This window comes from Lactuca virosa, chromosome 3, assembly GCF_052849685.1.
Source record: "Lactuca virosa cultivar CGN04683 chromosome 3, Lactuca_virosa_CGN04683_v6, whole genome shotgun sequence".
Taxonomy (NCBI): Eukaryota; Viridiplantae; Streptophyta; class Magnoliopsida; order Asterales; family Asteraceae; genus Lactuca; species Lactuca virosa.
Window position 1 is genome coordinate 76,435,743 of NC_136428.1, and position 17,296 is coordinate 76,453,038.

The 17,296-nt window shown below is 34.1% G+C and overlaps 1 protein-coding gene and 1 pseudogene across 2 annotated transcripts; one reads left to right on the forward strand and one right to left on the reverse strand.

Moving 5' to 3' along the window:
- The first annotated feature begins 7,298 nt into the window (after positions 1-7,298).
- On the forward strand, positions 7,299-9,148 carry LOC145163694 (pentatricopeptide repeat-containing protein At5g39680-like; annotated as a pseudogene). The gene is made up of 2 exons (XR_013739714.1): positions 7,299-7,498; positions 7,597-9,148. The product of XR_013739714.1 is annotated as a pentatricopeptide repeat-containing protein At5g39680-like (transcript).
- A 133-nt stretch (positions 9,149-9,281) lies between these two features.
- On the reverse strand, positions 9,282-16,743 carry LOC145166021 (early endosome antigen). The gene is made up of 6 exons (XM_079084945.1): positions 16,620-16,743; positions 13,130-13,224; positions 10,418-13,036; positions 10,100-10,342; positions 9,896-10,009; positions 9,282-9,807 (listed from the first exon to the last, which is right to left on the reverse strand). The coding sequence occupies exons 2-6, from the start codon at positions 13,181-13,183 to the stop codon at positions 9,562-9,564; spliced, it is 3,276 nt and encodes a 1,091-aa protein (XP_078941071.1). The 5' UTR covers positions 13,184-13,224; positions 16,620-16,743; the 3' UTR covers positions 9,282-9,561.
- Positions 16,744-17,296: the final 553 nt, after the last annotated feature.

The following is a 17,296-nucleotide window of genomic DNA, read 5'->3' on the forward strand; positions in this document are numbered from 1 at the left end:
GGAAGGGGAGGATTTTCTTGAAGTTCTTCGAGGAATATAAGAGGAATTATAATATGTGTTTCAAGTTGAAGTGAAAATGGTGGGGGTTGTGATTCTCGGCCGTAAATAGAGAAAAAGGAGGAGAGAGGATCAAGTGGTTAATACATAATGGTTTAGAGTGTAGATGCTTAATTATATGCGAGTTACTTTACCTAGATTACCACTAAGTAAAGATGAGGTGGCACTCCTTAATATCCTATTCTTTTTCTCTTTTTTTTAAAGTGGGCCGTGAATGGGGAAAGATGGGGTTCACGACCCAAATGAGTTCACGGCCCAATTGGGTTCATGGCCCAATTAAGATGAGGAGATGGGTTCACGACCCATCAAGGTGAAATAGAATGGTTCACGGTCCATTATGGCCCATGACAAATAAGTGAGTGATTTTAGGCCCAACATGGCCCAATTGCTATGGTTTAACGAATGTGGGCCCAACTAGAGCCCAAATGGGTTTCATTGGCCCAAAAAATCATCAAATAGAAAGTTTACTGACCCATTAGGCCCAATAAGAGGATCCTAGTCCATACTGAATTTGAACTGGGATATTTACGGTTTCAGACCCATAGTTAAGTATATGAGATGTATTGTATTAGGTTTTGAACTTCACTCAGGAGTTTTGATTCAAATGGATGATTTTGATTGAGCATAGATTATGATATCCATTTAGAGTACAAGTCTTACAATAGTTGATGTTTACATGAGGATAGAATTCCCTAGCTAAAAGCTAGTTGTGACAGTTCATCCAACACCTCTTGTAAGACTTCATATTCAAGTTTTTGTCACGATCTTCGTCTAGTAAAAAATTGTGTAAGATACAACATGCCGTAAAAATGTCTGATTGTGTGTCACACGAGTAAAAAGGTTCTTGTGTACTTTTAACGATTGTGAACCTTATTTTTAGAACACCAAATGCTCGTTCTATCGCGTTACGTAAAGAAGCATGTCGAAGATTGAACAACTCTCTTGCATTCACTGGGGGGGTGAGCAGAATACTCTTTCAAATGATACCTAACACCTCTATATGGTGTTATTAGTTCAATTGTATGAGGCAAACCAGCGTCTACCAAACAATATCGGCATATAAATAACATGTAATTAGTTTTCTAATAAAATAATGCACACAAAGTTAAAGTAGTTAACAAAAATTACCCCTAGGAATTAGTAGCTTATCGTCTCTTTTAAGTGCATCTTTCACTATCCTTGAGTCTGAGGCAGTGCCCTCCCACCCAGTTAAAACGTACGCAAACTTCAAATCAAATGAACATGCGGCTAAGACATTTATGGTAGGGTAACCCTTGCGACCACGATATCTAGGGGCATCTCTATTAGGTACCTTTACACGAACATGTGTCCCATCAATTTCCCCTACACAATTCTTGAAGTAGGGATACAATCTCTTTTTCTCTTGAATTTCTTTCGGGACAACATCACCTTTAGGTTGTTGAATGTAGTAACTTTCTAATGCTACAACCGCGCGAAGAACTCTATGGAAGCACCTACTTGTTGTAGACTTAGCGCGCCCATACATGAAAGAGACCATTGTGTTTCTCATATCGTTTCCTACGATGTGCAGAAACCTTGCAACATGTTCTTCAACAGACATTCGTTGCGTAGGTCACAGTCCACCATCACGTCGTAAGACAGTACACAACTTTCTAAAAGCATGCTCACTTACACGAATAAGTTCATGACATTTCCCACCTTTTAACAGTTTGTGTAATAGTCGTTCTCGTTCAAGTTGACACTTTAACATTTCTTCCTTACTTAGTATACTATGATTACTTTTTTTCGAATGTCTACGATGTAATATAATGGCCATGAACATTAGAGTAACCACTAGCCTTCGTCTTGTTTTCCCATCATCATCTTGGCTGGCCATGACACTTTCCTAATCCTATAATTGGGTATATTTCCAACGTAAATTGACGTAATAAAAAATTGCTATAATATATTAGGAACCGAATTGTGTAAACAAGGTTGAAAAAAACCAAAAACTTTAGCTATTGCAAAGAAAATATTTCAATTATGTAAGCTACACGAGACCTATGGTTTACTTATGGTTTAGCTATTGGAAGAAAATATTTCAATAATGATGTCAACTATTAATGTATTATTAATTACGTAGAAGTTTTTGTGTTATCTTGTGTAGTTAATGTCGAGCTTTACTTTTGATGTGAAAATGAGGATCTATAAGTTAAGTTTTAACTTCAAAATATTGAGCAATGTACCCAAAAATATTGAGCAGTTTTTTTTATCCAAATAGAAAAAGAAACAAATTTTTGGATTTAAATATAGCTGTCAAAAGAAACACTTAAACAGTCTAAGGTTATAACATATAACAAATAATTTTAAATATGGATCAATGAAATATGCTGACAGGAACCCCAAAAGAATTGAAGAATTTGAACTAAATTCACTATCTTAAGCATATGTGAATGCAAGCAAGTTATTCAATCAATTCCATGCATGAACACAAACAAATTTGATAGGGTAAGTAACTAAGTATTAGAGAATCAAATATATGTTTTGTTTTTATTCCTAAGTTTCTTCAATAACTACTTTATAACAAAACTAGGCAAAAAAAAAAAATTGCAAGAAAGCAAAAGCATATTCACAGATTGTCCTTGTGTACAGCAGGAAAACAAGATTCTTGTTCTTGGTCACAACTAACTCGTTTAAGATAAACAAAAAGTGGTGTGGGTTTTGTGACTTATGTTATAAATATTAATCATGCGATTGAGTTATATGTCCATCAATTAAATAAAGATCAAACACAGTGAAGTTATGTTTCTAAACAGAAAAAGAAAAAAAACACACTGAAGTCACATGGCAGCCATACTCATGGTTGCATACAGAAGATGAAGAAGAAAAAAACATACCTGATTGATTATAGGGTATGGAGAGAAGTTACTTGAGCAAGACGATGGGCAAACCACAGAAAACCAATATGCGATTGACAAGGAAGATGAAAAAAACGATACAGGAATGAAGAAAACGATATGCGGCTACGTGATTTATTAAATAGGGTTGAGGGTATAATGCTCCATAATAAGATCAATGCAAGATACGTTCCAAGTTTCTTCCCGTTTCCACCCAATTTGGAAGGAAAATATGCCTCCATTTTCCTTTCCTTCCCCTCACTTTCCTTCCGTCAATTAAACTCGGGAACACGGGTTTCCTTCGACATCCCTCACTTTCTCTCCATATCCCTCCGTTTCTCTCCTTAAGTGGAACTCGGGAAAAAGGCGTTAAAGATTTATCCTTTGATTGTATTTTAATTAATTCTAACCTCCCATAAAATCTTATTAAAAAAAAGGAAAATGATTTATAAGGATAACTATGTTTTAAAATCATTCAAAAAAAACACCATCCAAACTTGGGTTGTTTAAAAGCATCATCCAAGGCTTTTGTACAAAAAAAACACCAACGAACTATATACTGTGTTCAAATTTCGCTTTATGGTAACCAACATTCATTGGTAAAAATTAATTAAGGGAAAAGAAACAAGAAAAAATAACTCAGGAGGGTAACTATGTTTCAAAATCGTTCAAAAACACTATCCAAGTTTGGTTTGTTCAAAAACATCATCCAAGTAAGGTATTTATAAAAAAAAACACCAACAAACTATACATTTTGTTCAATTGTTACCCACTGGTAACCAACTCTTGTAGGATAAAGGATGTCTTTGTCTAATTATTGCTGACATGGCATAATAATTAGTGATATGTCATTAGTTGATACATTCCTCATTTAAAAATTAATTTAGGGCTTCTTCATGAACTGACTACTAGTATTTTTGAAAATAATGAGATAAATGTCCATAAGTAGCTAAAGGAATGGAATTTGTGAAAACCGAAAGATGCATAATAGTTCGTAATCCATTCTAGTTAGTCATTACCTGCTAGGTACGATGCAAACAACAAGTAGATTTCACCACACCACAATCAGCATAAATATTCATCAAGACATTGTTGTAGTTACATTACAAGTTAGCATACATATTCAAAAAAGTTTTGTAACACCTCGATCCAGGTATTTTTCCATTTATACCCCTTAGAATGAAATTTGTTTGCAAAATTGGTATCATGGTCACTTAATGAGATAGGTGTGGTTTCTCGCGTATGTTGAGCGTACTCTTATGTACGCAGGGCGTATGTGGCAAAGTGCAAACCCTAATTTTTAGGGTTTGAGCACTATTTAAGCATCATTAACTTCTCAACACTAATTCCCTCATCAACCTCCACCTTCCAATTCATCCTTAGCAAACCCTAATCATTTTAGTGAGCCTTTTTGAGATTAAGAGTGCATTTTTGGTGTTCTTGAAGGAAGGAAAAGGAGAGTAAATCTGCTTAGAAGTTAAATGCATCTTGGATCCAGAAGTGTTTCACCCTCAAGCATCTCTTGGAGGTATAAAGTTTGAAATTGATGAGTTATTTGCTTAGATCTTGTTAACCATGAGTTTATATTCATTTTTGGTCCCTTTAGCTTGGTGTTCATGAGTATGGATTACTCTAACTAGAAAAGTTGTCCTTTCAGACTTTTTTAGGTGTTATGAACCATAAAAATGTGATATTGGTCCTTCTATTCCTTTCATGCAAGGGTTATGATGTCTTAATGGATTAATAAGTTAGGGTTTTAGCTTTTAGACCTTTTCTAGCCATGGAAAGTCATAAAAGAGAAAGCTTTATGACTTAGAATGATGTTTTGGGTCTAGATCTGAAGTTTGGTGTTTTGGCTTAATGAAATAAGAGCTTAATAGCGAAATGGAGTTTTAGCTCTAGTACATTAGGCATACCTGGAGGTACACTGCGCGTAACAGGGTCCGAACCTATGTCTGGAAAGGAATCCTCTATACTGGGCGTAAAGAGGAGTATGCAAGGCATACTCATCCAGGTGGAATCTTTGATTTTTTCTACTTTACTTTGACCAAGTTTGACTAAGGGCATTTTGGGTATTTTGAGTTGTAGTTTGAGTTTAGGTCCTTGTTTGTTGTATAGGTGACATGTAGAGTTGACACTTAGAGCAATGTTCTCTTCTGTTATCTTCCAGACTGTGAGGTGAGTTCTTCACTGTATTTGTGGGTCGAAGCCACCAATGTCGGCCCATTAGATTGCTATTATGGTTTAGGTTGTTGCTATGCTGTACCGATCTATTACGATATGCATGATTATACGATATGCATGATCTATTACGATATGCATGATCTATTACGATATGCATGATTATTTGTTCAGTGTTATATGTTTTATTTGTTGCATATGTCAACATAGCACGGTTTGGGTTAAGGCTTCACTGTTATATGCGTAAACCAACAAGCTTGGGCATTCCATTCCAATGACTAATTGGGTCGAGGCAATACAGTCCCATGACTGTCGGCCGAGGGTAATCCAGCCCGATGGTTGTGGACCCGAGGGTAATCCAGTCCGATGATTGTGGACCCGACATGCATGTTTGTATATGATCTGTTACGTGAGGTATTTTAAGGAGACTCACTAGGCTTTGGCTTATAGTTTATGTGTTATGTTTCAGGTACTTCTGATGATCGGGGCAAAGCAACAATGTGATCATGCATATCCTTCAGTTTTAATGAGATTTGATTTTGGGATACTCTGATTTGTGATTTTAACTTTTAAAAACTAAGTTTTGTAAACAACTTATGGTTTGTGGGCCGTTTTTGGAAAACAAAAATTTTAACTTGATTTTTGGGATGTTACAAGTTTATTGCTTAAGATCATTATAATACCCATAGCAAAAGCTTACACACATATATTCAACAAATGAATCACATAACCAAACAAATATACATGAGAAGGACATGATAAAGATTTCGGTTAAAGTTACCATTTGATTAGGACAAACCTCGAAGTTTTTTTCAAGATTAGTCTTCTTAGTTGATTCTCCAAATTCGAGAAGGATACCCACAACCACAAGGGTGTGTGTCATTTAACATTTTATGAGTCTTTAAAATGTATGAGCTTGAGTTGGAGATCATTGATTTAGTAGAAGAAAAAGCAATCACAAGAGAAGAAGAAGTCATTCATTCATGAAAAAGCCCTAAAGCGATTTATAAAGGATGAATATATCAACTAATGTCATGTCACTAATTATTATGTCATGTCACAATAATTAGGTCAAGTCATCCTTTAACCTGCAAGAGTCGGTTACCAGTGGATGATATTTGAACTAAAGGATAGTTTGTTGGTGTTTTTCTTTTATACATAGACTTTATTTGGATGATGTTTTCTAAACAGATTAAACTTGGATGATGTTTTTTGAATGATTTTGAAATATATTTATCCTCCTAAGTCATTTTCTCTTGTTTTTTTTTCATAATTAATTTTTACCGGTAAATATCGTTTACCATAAGGTGACATTTAAAAAAGTATGTAATTCGTTGGTGATGTTTTTTGAACAAACCAAACTTTGATGATGTTTTTTGAATAATTTTGAAACATAGTTACCATTATAAGTCATTTTCCATAAATAAATAAATAAATAAATAAAAACTATATAATGTCCAATAAAATCTTATAATTATATAAATTAATAACAAATATGTTTGTCATGGAAGAAGTAACTAGGACTTGCCTTTAATTGTATTTTAATTAATTCTAACATCCAACTGATAAATAGAATGAATTATAGGAATCATCATGGTTTGGTTCAATTTGTATTTTTTTTCCTTATGTTTTGTTTCTTTACTCGGTTCTTCTCTACTTAGTTTTATAATTGCATGTTCGTCTTTACAAATATGATAAAGACTATAATATCCAATATAATCGTATAATTATATAAATGAATAAAAAATGATAGAATGATCTTTTTAAGTCTGTCATGAATAAAATAACTAGAGATGCGAGTGAAATACAAAACATAAAACTGCAACGCACGTATTAAAACAAACCGTACAGGATTCGTGTAATTTAGTCAAGTTCATAGAAACAATAAGAGGGTGTTTGTTTTTCCTTTTAAATCAACTTTTTGACTTTTAACTTTTCCGAAAAGTTAGAAAAGTCCAAAAGTTGTTTGGTAAATAGAAAAGGACTTTTAAAACCAATTTTTAGCAAATCACAAAAAGTAGTATTTTCAAAAGTCACACTTACGTGACTTTTTGTTTTTTTGAAGATTTGAGACTGAAAAAGCAAAAAAAAAATCCTAAACACCTTTTAAACAAAATCATTTGGAAAAAAATCTTTTAGGAAAATTTTTCTCTTTAAAAAGTAATCCCAAACACCCCTAAGTCTAAGTTAGGTAAACCCGCTGTAGGTTTAGGGTTTAGTGGATAAAGTTTTGAAAACTATATAACGGTCAGGCCTAATCTCTTAAAAAACTCTCTTCACCTTCAATCTCAGATACTCTCCTTCACCTATTTCTGTTGCGATCGATGACTGTTTGTGTATGTTTGGTTGCCAGCAAAATTCGTTGGAAATTTTCAAGAACATCATCCTGCTATTGCCCTCAGGTAATTCTGTTTTCATCTATAAGCACTTTCAAGGATAAGGCTTTTGTGATTCTTTCAAGCTTACGTTGGCAAACAATGATTAATCTAAATTCTCACAGTTCCGTGGAAAATATCTAATCTTTGTGAAATTTGATCACAAGATCAGTGAACGGAAGTGAAATTATTGTAATGTCCATCCCTACGCTTCTTCCACAAAACAATTTAAATCTCCTACGATGTTTCGGCGGGACTAAAACCCTTGAGTTGGGCAAAGTAATTCACGCTCGTGCGATTGTGTGTAATCAGTGGTCTGGAGATAATATAACCAAGACTAATGCTTTGAGTACTGCTCTTTACTCAGCAGTGGGATATGCACACCGTGTTTTTGATCAAACAAATAAATGTAACATAGATTCGTGAAGTGCTCTAATTTAGGGCCATTTTCAAAATGGGTCTGCTTTTGAAGTTGTTAGATTGTTTAAATCAATGGTTTCAGAGTCGTGCTCGCCTAACAATTATATATCTTCATTGGTGCTTATGTCGTGTATAAAGGTTGGGTATTTTTTATTAGGGTCATGGATACATGTTGAAATCTGGATTAGTGTTCCATCATTATGTGAAAAGTGCGCTTTTACACTTGTATTGCATGATGTGGGACATGGTAGGGGCTGTGGAGGTTTTAGTTTCTGTCGGATCAAGGTTGGACCTGGTGAGAAAGCTTACTTGGATGAGGCATTTAATATCTTAAAGAGAATGTTGGCTGAAGATATGGTGTGGAACAAAGCTACTTATATTGGTCTTTTTGTCCTTTGTGGTCGCCTCTTAGATTTGAACTTGGGGCGTCAAATTCACAACAAGCTGCTCAAGAGTGAAGTTGAGGTTGATGTGTCTGTATGCAATGCAGTGATGAATATGTATGTATGGGAAAGCTGGAGTTGTTAGAAATGCTTTAAATGTATTTGGCAGGTTTAAAGCTCGAAACGTGGTTTCATGGACACTAATTATGGCTGCTTTCTCAAAACGGGGGTTCCCTGAAGCGTTGGCGTTGATTACATTGTTTTATAATATGCAACTTGACGAGGTTGTTCCAAAAGAATCTACCTTTTCTGTAATACTCAATGCTTCTGTGAGATTAAGAAATGTATTGCATACACTTGCAGAGAAGACTGGATTCAAGGGTCATCAGAATGTCGAGGATGCCTTGATCATCATGTATTTGAGGACTGGCGACTTTAAAGCTGCTGAAAACGTGTTTTTAGGTATGACTTATTGTGATATTGGAACCTGGAATTTAATGATATGTGGGTACTGCCTTCATGGTTTTGGTAACAAGTCTAGTTGGCTTTGTTTCAAGAAATATTTGCTAGTATTAAAGCATATGCTTACATGTCTGATACTGGTAATGTACTACATGATGAGGTTGAGGATGAAATAAAGGAAGATTCATGTGATGGTTATCATAGCGAGAAGCTTGCAGTAGCTTATATGCTATTGAAAACACATGACATGGCACCAATCTGTATCATAATGGAATCAGGGAAGATGTGTGATGATTGCCACTCTTTTATGAAATTAATCTCCAAAGCCAAAAAAAGATTGATAACTGTGAGAGACTCCAAACGTTTCCATCACTTCCAAGATGGAAGTTGCTCCTGTGCAGATTATTGGTGATCATATGAGGGAGGAGGAGGAGGACCAACTTGAAGGTAAATCCAGAATGAAAAATACGCATTAATTTGATTCGGAAAATAAATGGTTGCCTAAAATGGATAAAATTTGAAAAGTCGGTTGCTATTACAAGCAATTTGCCCAAACATATAATAAGATTTCATAGAGAGACTTGACAAGCAATTACAAACCATATCATTTTTACAACTGGAAATGAAGCATCAATATCACAAAAATTTAAGCTGATGCAGGTCAGGGGGTATCAAAACCAAATCACATGTTCTTAGACAAAAACACCAAACCAATCAAACCCCCTTCCTACCCAAAGAAACCCAAAAATAAAAAGAACTTTTTTCCACCAAAAAAAAAAGAAAGAAAGCCATTGAAAATATAATTGAAAACCAACCACAAATTAACTAATATCGTTTACCAAGAACTATACCAATAATCACCGAAACCAATGCTACTCCCACGATGAACTTAACACTTGTGCCAAAAGAATCATGAGCAGTTGCTTGATTTTGTACTGTGTTTGATGAGGCTGATGCTTGATTATTCTGTACAGTGCTTGATTCCACATTTTTCTTGCTCTTGCGCTTTGATGGTGTTGTCATTGTTGCTCCTAAGTCCCTTGATTTTATCTCACTTGAGTTATCAGTAACCTGCCATTACAATTTTTTTTCGCAAAATCAGACACGTAACACCAAAAATAAATTAGTCATAAATGTATACATATACAGTGTTTGTTACCTGTTCTTTGGCTTTAGCGTTGGCTGCCTGCAAGTCTTTGATTTGTTTCTCCAAATCTGAAATTGCTGCCTTCTTTGCTTCAACCTCCTTCAAAGCCGCAACTCTTTCCGACTCCTAACAAACCAAAAAATAAGATTCAGAATTCAGAACCAAATGTGACAAATACTATAATAGAAAGTGAGTGGAAAACAGTTTTAGGCTGACCTGTTGGTCAATGGTCTTTTGGGATGCTGCTAGTTTCTCTTCAAGATTCTTTAAATTGTCGTATAATTTAGCATTCTCTTCGATCTGTGCCTTGAGACTTTCAAGCTCAGCTTTTACAGACGTTTCATTAGATGCATGTTCTTTCACTTGCTCTTCGAGTGTAGTGATATACGTCTGAAGCTCCTTTTTAGCGTTTTGATGTGTTTCATTCAGTATGTTGTTCTCTTCCATCAATGACGATATCTGGAAATCGCACAAAAAAAAGTTAACATATAGTTCTCTAATCACACAAAGATTAAAAAAAAAAATGTAAATTACCTGAGACTGGAGCTTCTGCCCTTCAGAAGTGAACTTTTCTTTTAAATCTTCAATTTCTTTTTTGGAGATATGGAGGTGACTGAATGTCTCGTCTTTTTCAGTCAAAGCTGCAGTCAAACTTGTCTGCAGATCATTCAATTTGGCCTTGTAAGCAGCAAGTTCTTGAGTAAGTTTCAGATCTGCAAGCTCAGTGGCTTTAGAATGCTGTTCGGTTAAACTGGCAATAGTCTTGACATGAGAATCAATTGCTTGAGCTGCAGATTCCTTTTCACTGTGTACCCCACTTAGTGAAATTTCAAGCTCGTTGACTTTGTCTTTGAGCTCAATAATGGTTGCAACCAACATGTCGTTCTCATTGGTGGACTTGGTAACATTCTCTTCCGTTTCCAAAATCTTTCTTTTGAGATCTTCGTTCTCGCTCTTTGTATTGGCTTCTATCAGTAGAAGCTGATCTAATTCGTCTTTTAGCGAAGCAGATCTTTCGTTTGCTTCAACTAACTGTGCTTCGTATGTCTTTAATTGTTCTTCAAAAGTGTTTAATTTCTCAAGTAACGATTTCGCCTCTGTGTCTCTGCTAGTGAAATTCGCAACTGTTTCTCCCAATGATCTTTCTTGCTCCTCAAGTTTTTCCTCAGCTGACTTAAGCTTAGATCCAAGATCAGTTTCGACTGTTTCCAATTTCTCCTGAGAGACCTTGAGTTCATTTCTCAGTACTTCAACTAGGTTTTCTGCTTCAGCAACTTGCTCTGATAACTTCCTCAAGGTGTCTTCCAGTTGTTTTTTCTCAGTGGTTGTTAAATTCAGAGATTCGGTTAGTTCTTGTTCGTTTTTAGTGACGGATTCGAGTGCAGCCTCGAGAGCTGTTGCTTTTGTTCGGAAGGCGTCTAGTTCTGCTTCGAGTTCAGATACTTTATTGGAATGGACATTAGAACCTTCTTCTGTTTCCTTACATTTCTTCTCGAGTGTACTAATCTGCTCTTCAAGCTCCTGGATTCTGTACTTTTCTGCTTCTAGCAACAACTCTAATTCACTCGCCTTTTTACCTGAATTTTCGGCTCTTATGTTCAACGTTTGAATTATATCTTCAAGCTCAACGCTACGTTGATGGCTCGTGTTTGCTCTTCCTTCATGATCAGCAGCCTTTTCTACAACATTCTTAAGCTCCGATTCAAGCTCTGTGGTACGTGAAGACGATTGAGTCAACTCAGATTCTAGCTGAGCTACCTTGTCTGTAAAATCTTTTACTTGCTGGTTTAGTTGATGCTTTTCTTCTTCCAGAGTGAATAGTGTTGAGGTAAGCTCGGATATTTTAGCAGAAAACTGTTGGAGTTCTGTTTCGGTTTCTTTCACTTTGAGTTCCAAGACAGCTGACTGTGATTTTGCCTCTTCTGTTTCAGCTTTGGATACACGAACAAATTCCTCGAGCTCAAGATTCTTCTGTTCCAGTTCTTTACGTTCTGCCAAAGCTTGAGACAAAAGGGAGTCTGTATTGGTGATGTTTTCGGTCGACACCTGTAACTTTGCTTCAAGATCAGTACAATGATCTTTAGTTTGTGCTAAATCAGTTTTCAAATCAACCACAACTGCATCAAGAGCTTCCTTTTTGGTTGTTAGTTTCGCGAGTTCTTCTTGAATTGAAGCCACCTCATCTTGGACCAGTACTTTTGCTTTCTCTTCCTCTTGAAGCTTCAGTTTGAGTTCTTCAAATTCGGATTCTTTGGCTTGAAGAGATTCCTTGGTTGATGATAGCAGATTATCAAGAGACGAGATCTTTTGTTCAAATTCTATAATTTGTGATTTTGAAACTTCCAACTCTTGTTGAACTGCGGACAGCTCTACGGTTGTGTTCTTGAGTGTTTCTTCCACCTTTTCATGATCAGCAATCTTTGCGTATAAACCTTTGAGCTCTTCTTGGATTAAACCCATTTGATCTTCCATTTCTTTCGCGCTCACTTGAGCCAATTGAAGCAATCGTTCAAACTCCAATGCTTTTTTAGTCTCCAATTCAGCATGTGAACCACTCTGTTTATGCAACTCTTCGAATTTTTGTGCATCATCTGCAGAACGACCTAGCTCTTGTTCTAGATCTTGCATTTTCTTTTTCGAGCTTTCAAGCTCAATGTTTAGGGTTTCAAATGATTCCTTTACCTTGACCAGTTCCTTCTGGTTAGCCTCTTGAGCTTGAAGTTCCTCTTGCAGAGTAGTAACCTGTGAATGGTATCTCTCTTCAGCTTCTTTGAATTCCTCTTGTAGTTTCTTATGGCTGGCTTCGAGATCTTCATGTTTCTTTTCTTGTTGCTCAAGTTTCTCGTTTGTGACTGAGACTTGGTTTTTGAGATCGGTATTTTCGGACTCTGAATGTTTGAGGGCTGTGGTTAATTTTCCTAATTCGCTCTCAAGTTCACTTACTTTCTCCTGTGCCTCAAGTACTTCTCTGCTTTTTTCAATGATGGATGGTTTTTCATCTTCAACAGGCAATGCTCGAGATGTTGTATGGGATTCAACACCGTTTACTTCTACGGTTTCCTTTTCCACTTTTATAAATTCCCCATCTAAAGGTGCTTCTTCTTCCTTCTTGACCTCCTTATGATCTGCTGGGATTATGTCCTCCTTAGTTTCCTATATATTCACATAAATCAAAATCAGTATGAGCCATCTGTATTAGGATTTAGGGGTAGGCAATGGGACCGAGTATACAACTGTACAACTTACCTCAACAACCTTGGTGACTGGTACCTCTGAGCTTGCTACAGTCTCATCTTCCATCGCAGACTGATTGTAATAATATTAGAATTCTTGTGCAGACCCTGAAAACATGAAATTGTAAAATTAGGCAATGAAAAATTGAATCAGGATTTTGATCAGAGCCATCTAATAAAAAAAAGTTACTAGAACTAAATTATACCTTCCGTTATTTGTATATTTAATTCTACAGTTACATTACACCAGAATTTATGTAAGTGAACGTTTATAAAATTAATTCTGCGGGATATATAGACTTCGGTTATTTATGACATTATTTTGAATATTTTTTTTAAATAGTTCTCAAAAGTCTAGAAAACGTTCAATAAGAAAAACAAAATAATGATCAGTATGAACCAAGGTTTGAACCAACACCTAATCATAATGATAATAACAAGCAAGTAAACATTTCAATAAGTACAACGTCGATTTATTTGTAGCAAAAATAATGGGTAAGCAGATAGTTTAACTTAAAGTTCTAGACAACAAATATTAAAACGTGTATGTGGCATATCAATACGAGGAAGTTCCAATTCTTAGTCCAAAAAAATGGGAACACTTTACTTCTATTGTCGAGAGGAAAAACTTATTTTTCTTTTTTGTGTAAGCTTTTAAGCATAGTAAATGATTTGTACACAACATATTTATATTGATGACTTAAAGGTTTGCACTATTTTATTAGGGAAATGATTTGTACACAACATATTTTATCCATCTACCACAATTTATGCTTTATTTTATCCATCTACCACAATTTATGCTTTAGAGGGGTCGTACAATATTCATAAAAAACATATCATTATTGTGTATGGATAAAAAATGGTGTGTACAAATCACTTCTCATTTTATTATCATTCGTTCAAATGTAAAATATTTAATTAATCCAAACATTGTTTAACAGAAACATAAATGGAAATATCTTCTTTTTGAAATGGATGGAAGTCAATTCAATTAATTATCATGACTTTATCCACAAGAATGAACCATCGAAGAATTTAAACACGACATCACAACCACAATTTAAATGCCAGAAAACCCATCAAAAAAGCGACATCTTATATATATATATATATATATATATATATATATATATATATATATATATATATATATATATATATATATATATATAAACAAGAAATATCGTTGTTAACAATACAATAGTAACAAATATAGACAATGAAATATAACGTTTGATTTAATTAAATAAACTTAATCAATATTTGAATATATAAAAATGTAGATTAAAAGATTTTATAAAGCAAGATTTAATAATTAAAATTTTATAATAATCATCAAAAGGAGCGATAAATATAAATTCTGATATATAATTATAATAACGGATGCAAGATTTTGTAAGAATAAATCAAAAAGAACGAAGGTTGTACTTCTTTTAGCTTTAGGACAAAAAGAAAAGGGTGAGACGCTGTCTTCTTACCCCATATATATTTCATATTTTAGAAAAAGAAAGACAAATATAGTAAACTGTACAAGGAAAACATGTGCGAACGTTTATTGGCCCAGAAAATAATTAAAAGACAATATTGGGAAAGTTGCAATTTGCATAGCTGGAGGGGCAAACTCATCGGCATCAACAAACAAAAAGACGGGAGGTCCGGGAGGAATGAAGATATGTCAGCATCCGAAATACCGAGATAGAGACTTTACCGATAAAACTTAACCCAGCTGGAATTATATCTTCCAATTCTTTATAAAAAGTTAGTAAATGCAAAATTTATAGAAAAAAAAAATGGAGAATGTAATTTATCATCAAATTCATAAAAAAAATGTTTTAGAAAATTGGTAAATGTAAGAAATATATTATTTGTTGAGCTTTTTCACAATAGAAGAGTTTTTCGTTGTTTATTTATAGAATCCATCAATTTATTTCTATATCATTTTATTACTTTTATATAATATAATTTAGCTATTTTATAATCGGTTGAAAATTACAGATTCTATCAAAATAATTGAAAAAACTCTCTAATAAGTTCATTATAAAAAAACAATATTTTAAAATTCACTCATAAATTTTTATTTTGAAAAAACTCATGTTGGGACAATGTAACTATAACTTTATTTACACGGTTCCGATTAACACCAATTTAGGAAATAAAGCATGCTATAACCGCAAAATCAGCAACATTTAATTTGTGAAAAAAATATGGTACAATGTCCTGTCAGTCAAAATCATCATACGTCATCTTACAAAATATTAAAATATGTTATGTAACTTCTAAATAGTTGTAGTACTAAAAATGTATACAATAATTGCTTTCTTTGTCTAAATATATCTAAATAAGTATAAGTATGTGGCTTTTATTTTAAGCAAAAGCTTGATAAATATCAATCTTATCTTTATTCATAGAACTTTAATAATTAGAGAATATAAATAGGCTTGAACAAAAAAAAAAAAATCAGTTCCATTGTCTTAAAGGCATGCTTTTTCTTTAAGATATTCATTTCACTTTATGGAATTATAATTTGAAATTAAATCAGGAATAAAACTCTTCTGTCTAAGCTTTTGCAAACTTTTGACCTATTGTATAAGCGGAATTGTTACAAAAGTATTGTCGATACTGGTCCATATGATTTATGTTGACCATACCAGGAAAAATTCAGTTCATACTATTTCTTGTTATCACAATAGAATTTTGTAATAATTTTGAATTTGATCAATTAATTTTATTAGTAAAGATGTTTGATGGCAGTTTTCGTAATTTTACAAGCACTATCATCCAACCAGAAGAAATCAAAACAGTTTCTAGGAAATAGATCAAATCTTACCAAACTCATGGTACCTAAAATTGTTTTACTTTAAGAGATCGAGCTCCATATTTATGATGATTTAAATCTATCGATTGGGTTTTAACTAATTCAAGCCTATCAAAACAACTGGCTTTCAATATGATCAGAAGCTGCTTCAAAGTTCAAACTAAGCAAAACGATAAAAGCTTGCTTCAAATAAACGAAACCAAATTCAAAGTGCTTTAATCAAATCAGGTACAAAATCAGAGCACATCGATCTTAATATATCTAGAAAATTCTACATGATACGCCAAAGCAACCATACCAAAAAGCTGATCACAAAAAACTCAAGCTGCAAAAAGTACCTTATATCAATTCTAAACTCAATAGTTAATAGCGCAATGATCAGTGAATAATTCGAAATTCGATCCCGAATTTTCAGTTCCAGATACCAAAACAGAATTTATCCAAATTTTCACATACTTCATCATACCAAAGTGATTCACAATAGAAGTACTAGAAATGTTCATGTATATGATGCCGAATTCTCATACACTGTACATGTGTACAGAAAATTTGGAGTTCCAGATACAAAATCAGCCAAATCTATTCCATATTTCAACATACTTTATACCAAATTCAAAGTAACCAAAAGTTCGATTCACAATAACACTACCGGAAATCGATCGAAGCAATTCATGTATCGACTAACCTTAGATCTCTGAAACGATTCTTTCACCTTTACTGAAGCTCCTCCTTTAGAGAGAGAGAGAGAGAGAGAGAGAGAGAGAGACGAAGAGAATCTGGGTCGGTATAAGGGTATTAGTAGTAGCAATAGTTTTACTTGAGTGGGGGTAAGACACGGTGTGGGGCCGTCTATAGTAATCGCCAGCCAATTAGGACATTGTTAAATACCAGACGGTGTCCTCGCCACCACTTGCCGTACACATTTGCCATTAGATTGTTCACATATTTACAACACTATCCTTGTCTTAACTCTTAATTACCAATAATTGCATAAAACAAACTTTTAAAGTTTATAAAAAGTAATCATTATTTTCTACGTATATTTCCCAGCAACTCAACATTCTTTTTTAAATGACCAAATTAAAATTTTGTTTCTATAGTTTGTCAAAATTTGTCATTTTAATGCAAAAAAATTTAAAATTGTATCAGTAGTCCAAAATAAAAAAGAAAATTACAAAAATCGTCAATTTCTATAATTACTTTGCACAAAATAGCAAAAAATACAAAAACCCCAACATTACAAAAATAACCATCAAAATCACAGATAGATTAAGCCCATTTGCGATTTTGGCCATTGATCTGCGAATGTACAAGTCTGTAAAACACGGACGCGCATTGTGAGTTATACGTTCGCAGATGGAC

Excerpts from the sequence above, each read along its gene's own strand:
- LOC145166021 (XM_079084945.1), bottom strand. The coding sequence starts at position 13,183 with ATGGAAGATGAGACTGTAGCAAGCTCAGAGGTACCAGTCACCAAGGTT. Across the intron at positions 13,037-13,129 it reads CAGTCACCAAGGTTGTTGAG|GAAACTAAGGAGGACATAAT; the intron begins GTAAGTTGTACA and ends GTGAATATATAG. Across the intron at positions 10,343-10,417 it reads GGCAGAAGCTCCAGTCTCAG|ATATCGTCATTGATGGAAGA; the intron begins GTAATTTACATT and ends TGCGATTTCCAG.